This window comes from Elgaria multicarinata, chromosome 3 (assembly GCF_023053635.1).
Source record: "Elgaria multicarinata webbii isolate HBS135686 ecotype San Diego chromosome 3, rElgMul1.1.pri, whole genome shotgun sequence".
Classification (NCBI taxonomy): domain Eukaryota; kingdom Metazoa; phylum Chordata; class Lepidosauria; order Squamata; family Anguidae; genus Elgaria; species Elgaria multicarinata.
In genome coordinates, this window is record NC_086173.1 from 166,060,934 (window position 1) to 166,076,801 (window position 15,868).

At 39.9% G+C, this 15,868-nt stretch overlaps 1 protein-coding gene across 1 annotated transcript in view; it reads left to right on the plus strand.

Moving 5' to 3' along the window:
• LOC134395747 (uncharacterized) overlaps positions 1–15,868 on the plus strand; it is a gene marked incomplete at its 5' end in the record, with an annotated part of 275,440 nt that overhangs the window by 130,866 nt on the left and 128,706 nt on the right. Inside the window, 2 exon segments of the mRNA XM_063121910.1 lie at positions 96–1,756; positions 4,327–4,336. Coding sequence (XP_062977980.1) covers positions 96–1,756; positions 4,327–4,336 — 1,671 coding nt within the window.

Below are 15,868 nucleotides of genomic sequence, written 5' to 3' on the forward strand. Positions count from 1 at the left end.
CAATTCACTTTCCACTCACAACTTAACTTGCATAAAAGAATTCACACTGGGGAGAAGCCCTATAAATGCTTTGAGTGTGGGAAATGCTTTGCTCTCAGCTCACACCTTAAGCGGCATCAACGAATCCACACTGGGGAGAAGCCCTATAAATGCTTAGAGTGTGGGAAGAGCTTTGCTCTCAGCTCACACCTTAAGCAGCATCAACGAATTCACACTAGGGAGAAGCCCTATAAATGCTTTGAGTGCGGGAAGAGCTTTGCTCACAGCACAAGCCTTAAGCTGCATCAAGGAATTCACTCTGGGGAGAAGTCCTATAAATGCTTTGAGTGTGGGAAATGCTTTGCTCTCAGCTTACAGCTTAAGCGGCATCAACGAATCCACACTGGGGAGAAGCCCTATAAATGCTTAGAGTGTGGGAAGAGCTTTGCTCACAGCTCACACCATAAGCAGCATCAACGAATTCACACTGGGAAGAAGCCCTTTAAATGCTTAGAGTGCAGGAAGACCTTTGCTCGGAGCACACAGCTTAAGCAGCATCAAGGAATTCACACTGGGGAGAAGCCCTATAAATGCTTTGAGTGTGGGAAATGCTTTGCTCTCAGCTCACACCTTAAGCGGCATCAAACAATTCACACTGGGGAGAAGCCCTATAAATGCTTTGAGTGCGGGAAGAGCTTTTCTGAAAGCATCAAACTTAAGCAGCATAAAAGAACTCACACTGGGGAGAAGCCCTATAAATGCTTTGAGTGTGGAAACAGCTTTGCTCAGAGCAGCTACCTTAATCTGCATCAAATAATTCACACTGGGGAGAAGCCCTATAAATGCTTTGAGTGTGGGCAGACCTTTGTTCGGCGCTCAAACCTAAAGCAGCATCAAAGAATTCACACTGGGGAGAAGCCCTATAAATGCTTAGAATGCGGGAAGAGCTTTGCTCGGAGCACAAACCTTAAGCATCATCAAAGAATTCACACTGGGGAGAAGCCCTATAAATGCTTTGAGTGCGGGAAGAGCTTTGCTCAGAGCAGCAGCCTTAAGCTGCATCAAGGAATTCACACTGGGAAGAAGCCCCATAAATGCTTTGAGTGCGGGAAGAGCTTTGCTCATGGTAGACAACTTAAGAGGCATCAAAGAATTCACACTGGGGAGAAGCCCTATAAATGCTTTGAGTGCGGGAAGAGCTTTGCTCAGAGCAGCAGACTTAAGCTGCATCAAAGAATTCACACTGGGGAGAAGCCCTATAAATGCTTTGAGTGCGGGAAGAGCTTTGCTCAGAGCAGCAAACTTAAGCTGCATCAAAGAATTCACACTGGGGAGAAGCCCTATAAATGCTTTGAGTGCGGGAAGAGCTTTGCTCACAGCACAAGCCTTAAGCTGCATCAAAGAATTCACTCTTTGGAGAAGCCCTATAAATGCTTAGAATGCGGGAAGAGCTTTGCTCATGGTATACAACTTAAGAGTCATCAAAGAATTCACACTGGGGAGAAGCCCTATAAATGCTTAGAATGCGGGAAGAGCTTTGTTGTGAGCTCAAACCTTAAGCAGCATCAAAGAATTCACACTGGGGAGAAGCCCTATAAATGCTTTGAGTGCGGGAAGAGCTTTGCTCAGAGCAGCAGCCTAAAGCTGCATAAAAGAATTCACACTGGGGAGAAGCCCTATAAATGCTTAGGATGCGGGAAGAGCTTTGCTTGGAGCAAAGTCCTTAAGCAGCATCAAAGAATTCACACTGGGGAGAAACCCTAGAAATGCTTTGAGTGTCGGAAGATCTTTGCTCTGAGCTCACACCTTAAGCAGCATCAAAGAATTCTATTAAAGCAGCCCAAAATAGCATTTGCTATTTTTGCAGCCATTTCACAGTGTTGGCTCATATTCAGCTTGTGATCTAGAACAATTCCAAGGTGGTTCTTGTTTGTAGTATTGCTGAGTCACATATCCCCTGTCTTGTAAATGTGCATTTGGTTTCCTTTTCCTAGGTGTATAAGTTGGCATTAATCCCTATTAAATTTCATTCTGTTGTTTTCATATCAGCACTCCAGCCTATCAAGATCACTTTGAAGTTTGTTTCTGTCTTCCAGGGTATTAGCTATCCCACCCAATTTTGTGTCATGTGTAAACTTGATAAGTGTTCCCTGTACCTTCTTCAACATTTAATAAAAATGTTGAAGAGCACTGGGCCCAGGACTGATCCCTGCGGTACCCCACTCCTTACCTCCCCTCAGATTGAGAAGGTACTGTTGATAAGCATTCTTTGAGTCTGAGTCTGTAGCCAACTCTGTATCCACCTAATAGTTGTTCCATCTAGCCCACTTTTATCTCTTTTGTTTATCGGAATATCATGGGGCACTTTGTCAAAAACTTTGCTGAAGTCAAGATATATGACATCCACAGCATTCCTACAGTCCACAAGGGAGGTTACCCGATCAACCAATAAGATCAGATTAGTCTGACAGGATTTGTTCTTGACAAATCCCTGTTGGCTTCTAGTAATTATTGCATTGTTTTCAAGGTGCTTACAGATTAACTTCTTTAGAATCTGCTCCAGAATTTTCCCAGGGATGGATGTCAGACTGACTGGCCTTTCTTTTCCCAGGTTCCTCCTTTTTGCCCTGTTTGAAGAAGGGACAACGTTAGCCCTCCTCCAGACATATGGCCCCTCACCCGTCTTCCATGATTTCGCAAGATAATAGACGGTGGTTCTGAGAGTTCTTCCGCTAGCATCTTCATTTCTCTAGGATGAAGTTCATCAGGCCCTGTAGATTTGATCTCATTCAAGGAAATTGGGTGTTCCTTGACCATTTGTTTATCAATCTCAGACTGCAATCCTGCCCCTTGAACTTGTGCTTCACTTTCTCTAGAGGGGTCATAGACCCGCTTTTGGGAAAAGACTGAGCCAAAGTAGGAATTCAGCACTTCAGGCTTTTCTTTGTCATCTGTTATCAATTACCCATCCTCGTCAAGCAGTTGAACCATCATTTCTTTCCTGTGTGTTTTACTATTCATGTATCTGAAGAAAGCCTTTTTATTGCTTTTTGCATCCCTCACTAATCTCTGCTCATTTTCAGCTTTAGCCTTCCTGACGCCATTTTGGCACTTCTGTGTCACCTGTCTATACTCTTCTTTTGTAGCCTGGCCTTCTTTACACTTCCTGTATGTATCCCTTTTTTGTTTTCAGATCATCCCTAAGATTTTTGTGGAGCCACGTTGGTTTCTTCTGCTGTCTTCTATCTTTTTTTCCTTGTTGGAATGGTTTGAAATTCTGCTGTTAAAATTTCTTTTTTAAAATACTCCCACCCATCTTGGACTCCTTTTTTCGTTAGGGTCACTTGCCATGGGACCTTGCTTATCATAGTTCTGAGTTTATTAAAATCAGCTTTCCTAAAGTCCAGAGTATGTGTACAGCTACACTCAGCTTTTGTCTCCTTTATAATCAAGAATTCAAGTACGAGGTGATCACTTTTCCCCCAGAGTTCCCGTAACTGCTACTTTATCCACTAAGTCATCCCTATTGATCAATATCAAGTCAAGGATTGCGGATCCTCTAGTTTCTTCCTCCACTTTCTCTAGGAGGAAGTGATCACCCACACTTTTGGAAGTATTTGTCTCCCAAAAGATATCAGGGTAATTGAAGTCCCCCATCACTACTACATCACACTTCCTTGAAACACTGGCAATTTGTTTCTCAAAAGTTTAGTCCTTGTCTTCTCCTTGATTGGGTGATCAGTAGTAGACTCCAATTATAATTTTCTTTTTAGTCCTCACCACATTTCTTTTAACCCAGATGCTCTCGATTGGGCTCCCAGTCTGATCCGCCTGTATTTCTGTGCAGGGATAGGTATTTTTAACATATAGTGCAACTCCGCCTCCCTTTCGATTTCTCTGCTCTTTTTGAATGAGTTACATTCTTCAATTGCTATATTCCAGTCATGGGAGTCATCCCACCAAGTTTCAGTTATACCTATCATGTCGTATTTGCCTTCATGTAATAAAAGTTCAAGTTCGTTCAATTTGTTTCCCACACTCTGTGCATTAGCATATAGGCATCGAAGACCATGTGCTTTATAGTCTGGCTTTGTTCCTATATTGTTTTGGACAATATTTTGGGGCACTATTGGAGCTGTTCTCTGCGTTATGATGCATGGGCCTTCTTCTATTGTCGCCTTGAAGTTTACGTCTCCCAGCCCCATAAGATTCAGTTTAAAGCCCTCCTGATCAAGTTCTTTATGCTGTGGCCAAGCTTATTTGGGAACTATTTTTGACAAACATTAATTTTATGTTATTTCATAATAATTATGTTAAGGTTTGGAATGAAGTTAAAGGTTTTGCAAGATGGGAAAAGGTTCAAATGTCACTTTTGGGGAGAATTGCAACAATTAAAATAAATGCTTTGCCTAGAATGTTATTTTTGTTTCAAACAATACCCATTGTAACATTGAATTTACCATTTGAGCAGTGACAGAGAGAGAGATGTAAGTTTAAAAGGCAAGCAAAAAAACCAAGAGTTAAAATTAAAATATTGCAGGATGCAAAAGAAAGATGAGGGCTGGGCCTACCGGACCTCAAAGTGTATTTCTCGGGCTGCTGTTTAATGTGGATGAAAGATTGGGTGTTGATGAAAAATAGGAGACTGTTGGAACTGGAAGGATACGAATTGAGATTTGGATGGCATAGCTACTTGTGGTATGATAAAGCCAAGGTTAATGTAGAATTTAATAATAATGTAAATCAAGGTTCTGTCATAAAATACCACTTTGGGTATCGGCCCAGGGGGCTATTTATAGAAGGGAATTGACAAATATGCCTAAATGGTTGACATATAATGATGTATTACAAATGTCACAAGATGAATCTCAGTTAAAATCAAGGGAGGAACTGCTGAAAGATGGTCGTACGTGTTTTGGTATGTACTAATTAGGTTTCCTTGTGCAAAAGCCATGGAAAGGTTTAAAATAGACAAAAGAATAGTGGGTTTGAGCAATCAAAATCTGAATTTGAAATGAAGTTATGTACAAATGATGAATATGTTATCTCAAAGATGCATAAACTTTTATTAAAGTACGAGACGGAGGATGAGTAGGTAAAAGACTATGATAAAATGGGAAAATATGGTGGTTGAAGGTTTGAAATGTTCATTAGAAGGACCGAGGGAACAGGAGCAGGCAGAAGTAACATCGGGGCCTGCTCTTGCTGGACTCTTCCCCCACCCCCACAGGGCAAACTGCCATCTTGGCCCTGTGGGGAAGAAGAAGGACCGAGGGGACAGGAGCAGGCAGAAGTAACATCGGGGCCTGCTCCTGCTGGACTCTCTCTCTCTCCCTCTCTCTCTCTCTTTCTTTCTCTCTCTCTCTCTCTCTCTGTAGTAGTAATAAATGGCAAGGAGTCCAACTGCATGAAGATGAGGCATCCCAAACAGGCGGCCCCGTCCTGGTTTTTATTAAGAACTAAGTGGTTACATTTCTTGTGTACAAGCTATGATTGGTTGTTAAGTACAGCATGTTAAATGCATGATTACCTCGTGAACAGAACGTGTTGGTTAGTGTATGTTCAGCATGAATATACCATATAAGGGTTAAGGAAATACGTGATCATAGCATAGTGCCTTCAATACTGTATTGTATTCTGTGGTTCTTGCGTCAGCACATTCCAAGGCATGACCAGCAAGTGCCAAGATGTTTCTTAGCAAGGCTTTATCTTAAAAGTGTTATCCTGTGTTCCAACACATCTCAGCATGGTATGCCAATACTGAAAGTGTGCCAAAGAGAGGGATAACAATTTCCCCTACATCTCCCCTTTTATTCTTTTAATTGTAAAGCCTTGTAAGCATAATAAATTTGGCGTTTGCTTGGTTTTGAAGCCTTGGGACGGCAAGAGGGAACACACCATGACAATAATCCTGGGATACATTGTATGAAACAGCAGAAGGTGATTAATAAAAATACAATCAATACAGCATATTGAAATATAGTTTTGAACCATCCTGTTGGAAACCAGGACCACAAAAACTTCCACCACTCAGGTGCAATATCTTGTTTAACTGCATGTGCATATGTTTTAAGTAAGTCCAGTTGGTGTTGAATTTGGTTACTATTGTCTGTGAGATTGAAACAGCACATATTTTCTACAGCTTCGCAGCCAAGATGTGTTTGTAACAACAAAAAGTCTATTGCAGCTCGATTGTCCAGTATAGCATGGCGTAAATCCTGTTGTTCTTGAATCAAAAGTCCAATAGCAATGGAAGTACTGTTAATTGTCTTTGCTAGTAAACATGCCAGATGCCCAAGTTGTTTGGCATTTCCCACAGCCAGTCCAGGAACCCCGACAAGGCTCATAGCCAGGGAAATATATTCTGCTGGACTCAGAACAGTAATATTTCCATCACAAACGGCATTCTTAGTCTCAGTCTCTCTTTTCTGTCGAGTGCTTTTAGTAGGCCGAGGTGGTAAAATCACTGTCAAGCGACTAAGACAACAATGTGTTAATGTTATATTAGCTGGTACATAATTATAAGTACGAGACCCACATGTGAAAAACCAACCAATTGGCAATATAATGTGTCTATAGTTACTTGTTACATTTTCTATCTTTGAACAATTCCACAGAGAAGGTCCTGGGGACAAACAACCTTTTAGTGGACGGTGAATAGAGCAATTTACCATTCTAGCACATGTGTTATTCTTGTGGTTTACAACATATGGGGTGTATAACTGTATAGCATCTTGGGGTAACTGGTATGTAGCAATTCCCCATTGGGCCATGGTATGATAATGAATTTCACTAAAGTTCAGAAATTTACTCAACCCAGTAACATTACCAAGAGAACCAGGAGCTTTGCATATGGGAATGAGACATGTACTAAGTAATCCATGCATATCTGGAGTATCAGTAAGACAGAAATCAGTGGTGTTTACTATTTTTGCTAACTTTATCCATACATTGTACTGCATTCTATCATGTAGTGGAGTGCTTATAACTGGACAAGTTATACAGCTAAATAACAGAATTATTGTCAGCAAAGAATTAGCATTTAAGCAAGCAAATGTAGCAACTAGAAAATTCTCTGGAGTTGGATCAACATGCTGTTGCTCCAATAACTTTTGAACTTGGAAAGATAATGCCTTTATCTCTCCCCATGTTGGTTTATGTTTTTGGACGGGCGCCCTGCCACGTGCTTTCAGGGGTTCCTCCTGGAGTTGTAGGGAGAATTCTGGAATCGGGTTGGTCAATCCTTGATGCCACGACATGCTCTTTCCAGGGTTTCACACACCGTGCTGGAACCCACACTGGTCCTGTTGGAGTAAGTACAGCAGCATAACCCCGACCCCAAGTGATCAAGGGGACAGGGCCGTGCCAGACAGGATTAGGTAGCTGCCGGTACGTGACCAGCGGCTGCGGCAAAGGGGTATGCATTTGGAAATGTTGTAATAGTAGTATTAGTTGGTAGGAGAACATTCAAATGGTTAATAGTGAACAACACTTTTGCCAGCCATTCCTGGCGGGAGCCCAAACCAATGGGGATCCCTGCTTTTTGTTTTTGTTTGTGTAAATGCTCTTTCAAGGTGCGGTTGGTGCGTTCCACAATAGCTTGACCAGTGGAATTATATGGAATGCCAAAAGTATGTGTAACCTGCCAGGTTTCACAAAACTGTGCAAAAGAAGTACTGCAATAAGCAGGTCCATTATCTGTTTTTAAGGCAGAAGGTATTCCCACTACTGAAAAACTTCTAATGCAATGATTAATAACATGTTTTGTTTTTTCTCCTTTTTGACATGTGACCCAAATATATCCTGAGTAAGTGTCAACTGACACATGAAGGTATTTCCATGGAGTGAAAGGACTAAAATGAGTAACATCCATTTGCCATAGCTCATTGGCTACTGTGCCGCGAGGATTGACACCTATATCAGGGGCTGAATGTACTTTTGTGCACTGTGGGCATGATTGGATAATGGCACGTGCCTGATCCAATGGTAATTGAAACTGTTTTGCTAAGGCTTTAGCATTTTGATGATGAAACGCATGGCTTTCTCATGGAGTCAATTTTTGCACAGTTAGAGCTCGAAGGGATTGATCAGCCACTTGATTACCAGTGGAGATCTCTCCGGGGAAGGGTTGATGACTACGAATGTGAGCAATATAATATTCATTGGTGCGGTGAGCCAACAGAGTCTGCAAGGTTATAAAGAGACCTAAAAGGTTCTTATCTATGACTGGGGTTACATAACTTCTTGGAAGACCACGTACTACATTGTTAACATATAAACTGTCTGTTATTAGGTTTAGTGCTTGAGGAAATGTGCGGAAGGCCAAAATAACTGCAGCTAGTTCAGCTCTTTGAGGTGATTTCTGGGGCAGTGTGAACATGGTTTTCCACTGATCTTCCTGTTTCCAGGCCACTACTCCTCTCTTTGGGCTTCCATCAGTGTAAACAGTAAGGGCTTCCTTAATAGGGAAGTCATTTTGTAAAGGCTTGATTTTAACAGACAATTGATTTAAACATTGCAGTCGAGGATCAGAAGGAATATGATATGTAACTTGTCCTACAAAGCCTGCTAAGGCAGCTTGCAATTCTTCAGAAAATGACACTGATCGTTCCCACATCTGAAGAGGCATGGGAACTATCAGAGTTTCTGGATCTTGGGCTAAAAGTGCTCTTGTACGCTCTCGAGCTTTAATCATCAGATTGGCATACATAACTGGTTTTGTAGAGATTGTACAGCTAGGGCTATGACTGAGATACAGCCATTCAAGTATGTGTGTGTGACGATTGCAGGTCTTAGTGTTGTAAGGTCTACTCTTGAACTGAATGTCACAGGTTTCAATTCGTGTCTGTGTAATGACTGCATATGGTTGACTTAACCCTGTAAGTATAAGAACTTGACAAGGTTGATCTAACACCTGGCGATCTACCCAAATTTCTTTTAAACGTTCATTTACTAAGGACAAAACGTGCAGTTGATTAGTGGCTAAAGAAATTTTATCAGCTGGGTGTTTACCTTGTTTTAGGGCGGCAAACAAAGGTGAAAGTTCATCAGTTGTGAGCTTGCAGTAAGGTCTGAGCCAATTAATAGCTCCTCATTGTCAATTTGTCTCTGCAAGGCTTCCTTTAACCTGTCTATAAATTGATGGTAAGGCTCACTAGGTCCTTGGCGTGTGATAGTAAAGGATTTTGAAGGTTTTCCAGACACTGGCACCCTTTGAAATGCTTTCAGGATGCAGCGGTTAATGGCTTGAAAGGTAGGCATAGGTAGTTGCGCCTGCGCCTCTATCCCTGCAAACTGTCCACTGCCATACAACTGCTCTGCTGTTATCACTCCATTAGAGCTAAGGGCTATATGGAGCGACTCCTTTCTATATTCACTGTCCCAAAGTACATATTGGGCTGGACTTAGGATCATGCGAAATAAATCTTTCCAATCCTGAGGAAGCATAGTGTATCCATTGCCAATACTCTCCACCATGCCTTGGGCATAAGTCGAGCGTATGCCTGTCTCTTGAATAGCTTTATTCAATTCTCTAAGTACTGAATAAGGCAATGATGTCCAATTGACAACTACCTGTCCTTGGTCATTTTGATGTGAGGTTATAGGATAAGCTGAAGGAAAGTTGTTAAGACCTTCAAACAGCTCATCCGAGGTTAATGTTCCTTTCCTCTTCAAAAGCCTCACGGACTTTACTAAGTTTTGGCAACACTTCACTATTTGCTTCTTCTCCTCTCAGCTGTGAAGCTGATGCAGGAGGCAATTACTGGGGATATGGGAGTGATGTTTGAGAAATGGGAGTGATAAAAGATAAAGAGCTGGAGGATGCCTCGGTTCCTACCTTCTCCAGCGCATCTTTGCATCGCTGCCACAGCAACAAGTGCTGTATGGGAGCTCGTGGTTCAGTGTATAGATTTTATGTAGCTCTTGTGCATGAAGCTTCTGCGGAGCTGACAATTCCCCCCCCCCCCCCATACTCACGATAAGGGAGCGTAGTAACGCTGAGGTGCACCAAGGCTATTCCAGCCGATGAGCAGGGGGCTTCCTGGATCCGATCACGTCGGGGTCACCAGATGTGGTAAATAACTGGCAAGGAGTCCAACTGCATGAAGATGAGGCATCCCAAACAGGCGGCCCCGTCCTGGTTTTTATTAAGAACTAAGTGGTTACATTTCTTGTATACAAGCTATGATTGGTTGTTAAGTACAGCATGTTAAATGCATGATTACCTCGTGCACAGGGGGTGCACAGGAGGTGTTGGTTAGTGTATGTTCAGCATGAATATACTATATAAGGGTTAAGGAAATACGTGATCATAGCATAGTGCCTACAATACTGTATTGTATTCTGTGGTTCTTGCGTCAGCACATTCCAAGGCATGGCCAGCAAGTGCCAAGACGTTTCTTAGCAAGGCTTTATCTTAAAAGTGTTATCCTTGTGTTCTAGCACATCTCAGCATGGTATGCCAATACTGAATGTGTGCCAGAGAGGGATAACAATTTCCCCTACAACGCAATACTCTAGATGAGGACTTTTTTTTTTTAATAATTTTTATTTGTTTTCTACACTATATAAACATACAACATTACAATAATAATAATAATAATAAAAAGAAAAACATCAAACAACTGCTACATACATATTGAATAAATGTTGAGTACATATATGTTGAATAAGTATTACCCATACATTATCCTACTACAACATCATCATTCTTAACATAAACGTGCACCCCCCACCTCGGGATCTATTCCTGAGTCCAAAATCTGATCGTTTCTTCTGCTGGCGGTTTCCCACTTCCCTTAGTAAACACGAATATTAGGAACTGTTTCCAGATTCCTTCAAACTCATTTATTTTAGTTACGCCTTTTCTCCACTTAATATTACATGTCAGTTTATCATTAATGGCTATATCCCATACTTCTTTGTACCATTCTTCAATAGAATATTCCCCTTGAATCTTCCAGTTCCTAGCTACCATCAATCGCGCTGCAACCAGCAAACTCGATATCAGCTCTATAGTTTCTTTTCCACACTTTATATCTTCAAATAGTGACAGCAATGCAATCTTTGGCGTTTGTTCTATTTTCATTCCCACTATTTCTTCAATTTCTGAAAACACCATCTTCCATAATCTTTGTACATATTTGCATTGCCACCACGTATGTAAATACGTTCCTTTTTCCCCACAACCTCTCCAACAATTTGCTGAATGCTGCTCATTTATCTTATTCAATCTAATCGGGGTTAGGTACCACCTCCACAAAATTTTAAAATAGTTCTCCTTTATTCTCACTGATAAACTTCTCAACACTCTTTGTTTCCATAGTCCCTCCCAACTCTGTCGCCCTATTTGTACCTTCAAATCTGACTCCCATACCATTTTCTCTGAGTTCTCTCTAAACTCCTTTTCTAACAATATTTTATATATTTCACTCATTAACCCTTTTAAAACTATACTACCACCTTTACCTTTTTCCTTATTTGCTATTAACTCTTCAAACTTCGTCATCTTTCTGCAAACTCTATTATCTTTAATCCACTTTTTATTCCATTGTTCTAATTGCCCATATTCTAACCAAGATAATTTTTTCTCCTTTAACAATTTTTCCATATCCTCTCTTGTTTTTATATCTCTTAACCAATCCTTTAGTTTCATTTTACTTTTCTCTTTTAATATTTTACATAATCTACCCTTCAGATCCTCTGGGAAATTCTTTAACATTATTATCGGTGCTAAGGCAGAGTTGCTCGGAAGCAGCTTCCCTTTAAATTTACTCCAAATTTCCCATTGAGTCCTCAGGAGTGGATTATCTATACTTCCAACCCACTTTCTCCCTCCATCTTTAAAAAAGACATTATCCAAACTCATCTCTACATTACTTATAGTTTTTTCTTCCATCCAATATAAATCTCCTACTCCTATAATTGCTTCTACAATATGTCTTAATCTATTTGCTGCGTAGTATAATTTTATATTTGGGAGACCCAATCCACCCTTTTTTTGGCTTAGATACCAATTATTTTTATTCACTCTTGCTCTCTTTTCTCCATTACAATATTTATTAATAATATTTTGCCAGCTTTTTATCTCAGTTTCTGATATTTTTATTGGTAACATCCTAAACACAAAATTAATTTTAGTTAAAATCTTCATTTTTATTAAGGCTATTCTTCCAAACCAAGATAAATTTAATCTTTTATATTTCTCCAATTTCTCTAATACCTCTTTCTTTAACCTCGTTAAATTCTCCTTTTCAAGATTCTCTAAATTTTTTGTAATTTTAATTCCCAAATATTTAATCTCCTCCTTAACTCTCATTTCTATTCCCTTATATTCCCATTCCTTTTCTTCCTTCTTAGTATAATTAAACAACATCATCTCTGATTTAGACCAATTTATTCTTAACCCTGTAATTTCTTCAAATTCCCTCAACTGATATTTAATTCTTTCTATTTTTCTTATTGGGTTCTTAATGGTCAATAAAGTGTCATCCGCAAACATATTTAACTTTATTTCCCTTACCTCTCCAATTCCTTCTAACTCTTCATCCTCCCTTAGTGCCTTCGCCAATACTTCCATAACCATTACAAACAGGACCGGCGAGAGCGGACATCCTTGTCTTGTACCTCTGGCTAGTCGTATCTTTTCAGTGAGTCCATCGTTTACCACCACTACAGCTGTGTTTTGGGAGTATAGCTGTTCTATTATGTTTTTAAATTTATTTCCAAATCCCAATTTATCTACAATAATCTTTAATGCCTGCCAGCTCACACAATCAAAGGCCTTAAAAATATCCAATGCCATAATTCCTGCCTTGATATTTGATTTTTTTATTACATTTATTACATTTAAAACTCTTCCCACTAAACTATGCATCTGCCTTCCTACCACAAATCCACATTGATCTTCTCCTCTATATTCTGATATAAATTTATTTAACTGTTTAGCCATAATAGATGAGAAAATTTTGGCATCCTGATTTATTAACGAGATAGGTCTATAAGAATCAGGACTAGTCAGGTCTTTATCTGGTTTTGGAATTAGAATTATCAATGAGTGCTCCCATGTTTCAGGTATCTTCTCTCCTGATAATATCATATTATAAAGTTTCAATAACTTTGGAACTAAAAATTCTTTAAAAACTTTATAATATTCTGGTCCTAAACCATCTGCTCCCGGTGATTTACCAACTTTCAAATTATCAATAACATCTTCAACTTCTCTTTGAGTTATTACCTTCTCCATTAACTCTTTATATTCTGGTTTTATTCCATTCTTTATAAACCTTCCAATATATTCCTCCACCTTTTCTTGTTGTATTTCTTTACCTTTATATAGTTCCTGATAAAATTCCTGGAAAATTTTTATTTTATCTTTCATTATATGACAATAATTCCCTCGATTATCCTTCAATACTTCTATCCCATTCCTCCCTTTTTCTTTTTGTGTGAGCCTGGCAAGCAACCTAGAATTCTTATTACTGTTTTCAAAATATTCCCTTTTCATATATATTAAATTCTTTTGAACCTCCTCTAAATTTAAATTTTCTAATTGTTTCTTCTTAGCTTGTATTTCTACTAATTTATATTTATTTTAGCTTGCCAATATTCTTCCTCCAAATTTCTAATTTCTATCTCTAACTTTTCCTGCTCTGCACATTGTTATCTTTTTAAGCTACACGTCTCTCTAATACAAATTCCTTTTACTACAGCCTTCATGGTGTCCCAAACGACTGACCCAGCTGTTCCTCCCTTTTCATTAATTTCCCATGACTCCGACAATTCCTTCTGAATTTTCTCTACCACTTTATTATATTTCAGTATTTTTGTATTCAGCTTCCATCTATATGCCTCTTTATAGTTCTTCTTAACTGCAAATTCTAAACTTAACAAGGCATGATCAGTTACTTTTATTACCCCCATTTCCATTTTACAAATCTTTGTTGCAAAATCTTTTGAGACAAATATATAGTCTATCCTGGAGTATGTATGATGAACTGGGGAAAAATATGAAAACCCAGGCCTAATCCCATTGAGTAAACGCCAAGAATCTAAATAATCATTTTCTTTTACTAATTTATTCAATATAGTTATATTATTCCTCTTTTCAACATTAGTGGGATTCGACCTGTCCCATCTATTATCCATAACCATATTAAAGTCCCCAGCTAATATAACATACCCCTCCTTGAATTCTTCTATTTCTTTAAATAACTTTATAAAAAACTCTCTATGTCTCTCATTTGGGGCATACACATTAATTAGCGTATATACCTTTCCTTCAATTTTACCTTTTAACATAAGATATCTGCCACTATCGTCCTTTTTTGTTTCTTCTAATATAAACCCACTTTTTTTTTAGATCAAAGTGGCCACTTCATTTTTTTTTGACGTTCCTAATGACTTTTCATAGTAAGCTAACCACTTTAATTTTATCATATTCGAATTCTCAGAGCCTTGGTGTGTTTCTTGCACCATTATAATATCCGATCCTTCTTTATTAAACATTTGTTCTATTCTCCTCCTTTTCACGACTGCCCCCAAACCTTTAACATTGAGTGTTGATACTTTTATCTTTTTATCCATATTCACCCTTCTGAAGTCTCTTCCGATCCCTTGTGCTCTGCAACTCAAATTTACTTACATAAAAACACAAACTCCATACAACTACCCCCAGCCCCTTACCCCAACCCCTTCCCTCCTACCTTCCCCCCCTCCCCACCCCCCCACTCTGACGCAATACTCTAGATGAGGCCTAACCACAGCCGAATAGAGAGGAACCAGTACCTCACGTGATCTGGAAGCTATACTTCTATTAATGCAGCCCAAAATAGCATTTGCCTTTCTTGCAGCCATATCGCACTGTTGGCTCATATTCAGCTTGCGATCTACAACAATTCCAAGATCCTTCTCGTTTGTAGTATTCCTGAGCCAAGTATCTCCCATTTTGTAACTGTGCCTTTGGTTTCTATTTCCTAAATGTAGAACTTGGCATTTTTCCCTATTAAATTTCATCCTGTTGTTTTCAGCCCAGCACTCCAGCCTATCAAGATCACTTTGAAGTTTGTTTCTGTCTTCCAGGGTATTAGCTATCCCACCCAATTTGGTGTCATCTGCAAATCTGATAAGCGTTCCCTGCACCTTCTCATCAAAATCATTAATAAAAATATTGAAGAGCACTGGGCCCAGGACTGAGCCCTGCGGTACAAGATTCTCAGTAATCATTGATGTATTGTTTTTCTGTCCTTGAAAAGATTGCACTCTGCACATGTGTAAAATCCTTGCTTATAACTGGCTGAGAAGCTTACCTGTTGCTGTTTTATGATTGGTGTATTCTACGGAGAGGTTCTGCCTTGTTTCTAAGGGGACTGACCCTGTAAGTATGTTAGCATTTCCTGAAAATAGTGGGCAGTTTCTTGGTCCTCTGAGGGCTTCCATCTTGCAGTGCTAAGCGCTGCTCGTAATAAACCTTCTAAAAAAAGAGAATCATGGAATAGCAGATTTGGAAGGGGCCTATAAGGCCATCAAGACCAACCCCCTGCTCAATGCAGGAATCCACCCTAAAGCATTACTGACAGATGGTTGTCCAGCTGCCTCTTGAAGGCCTCTAGTGTGGCAGAGCCCACAGCCTCCTACATCTTAGAGTCTTTGACCACCACTCAGCGATCCCACTTAGCAGAGACCCACCTTTCCCGGGTTCCTCGACACACCTTCGAAATACCAGCTCTGAAGCTTGGATTTGTGGTCTACCTTGCCAGGCTGGTGTTTACAAGAATCAAATTATTGGGGAAGGCACATGGGCATTGTAGCTGGCCGGGGGGGGGGGGGGGCGTTGTTCGGCCGTCCTTCGGCAGAATGATCAGTCAAGCAGCCATCTGGCTCCGTTACC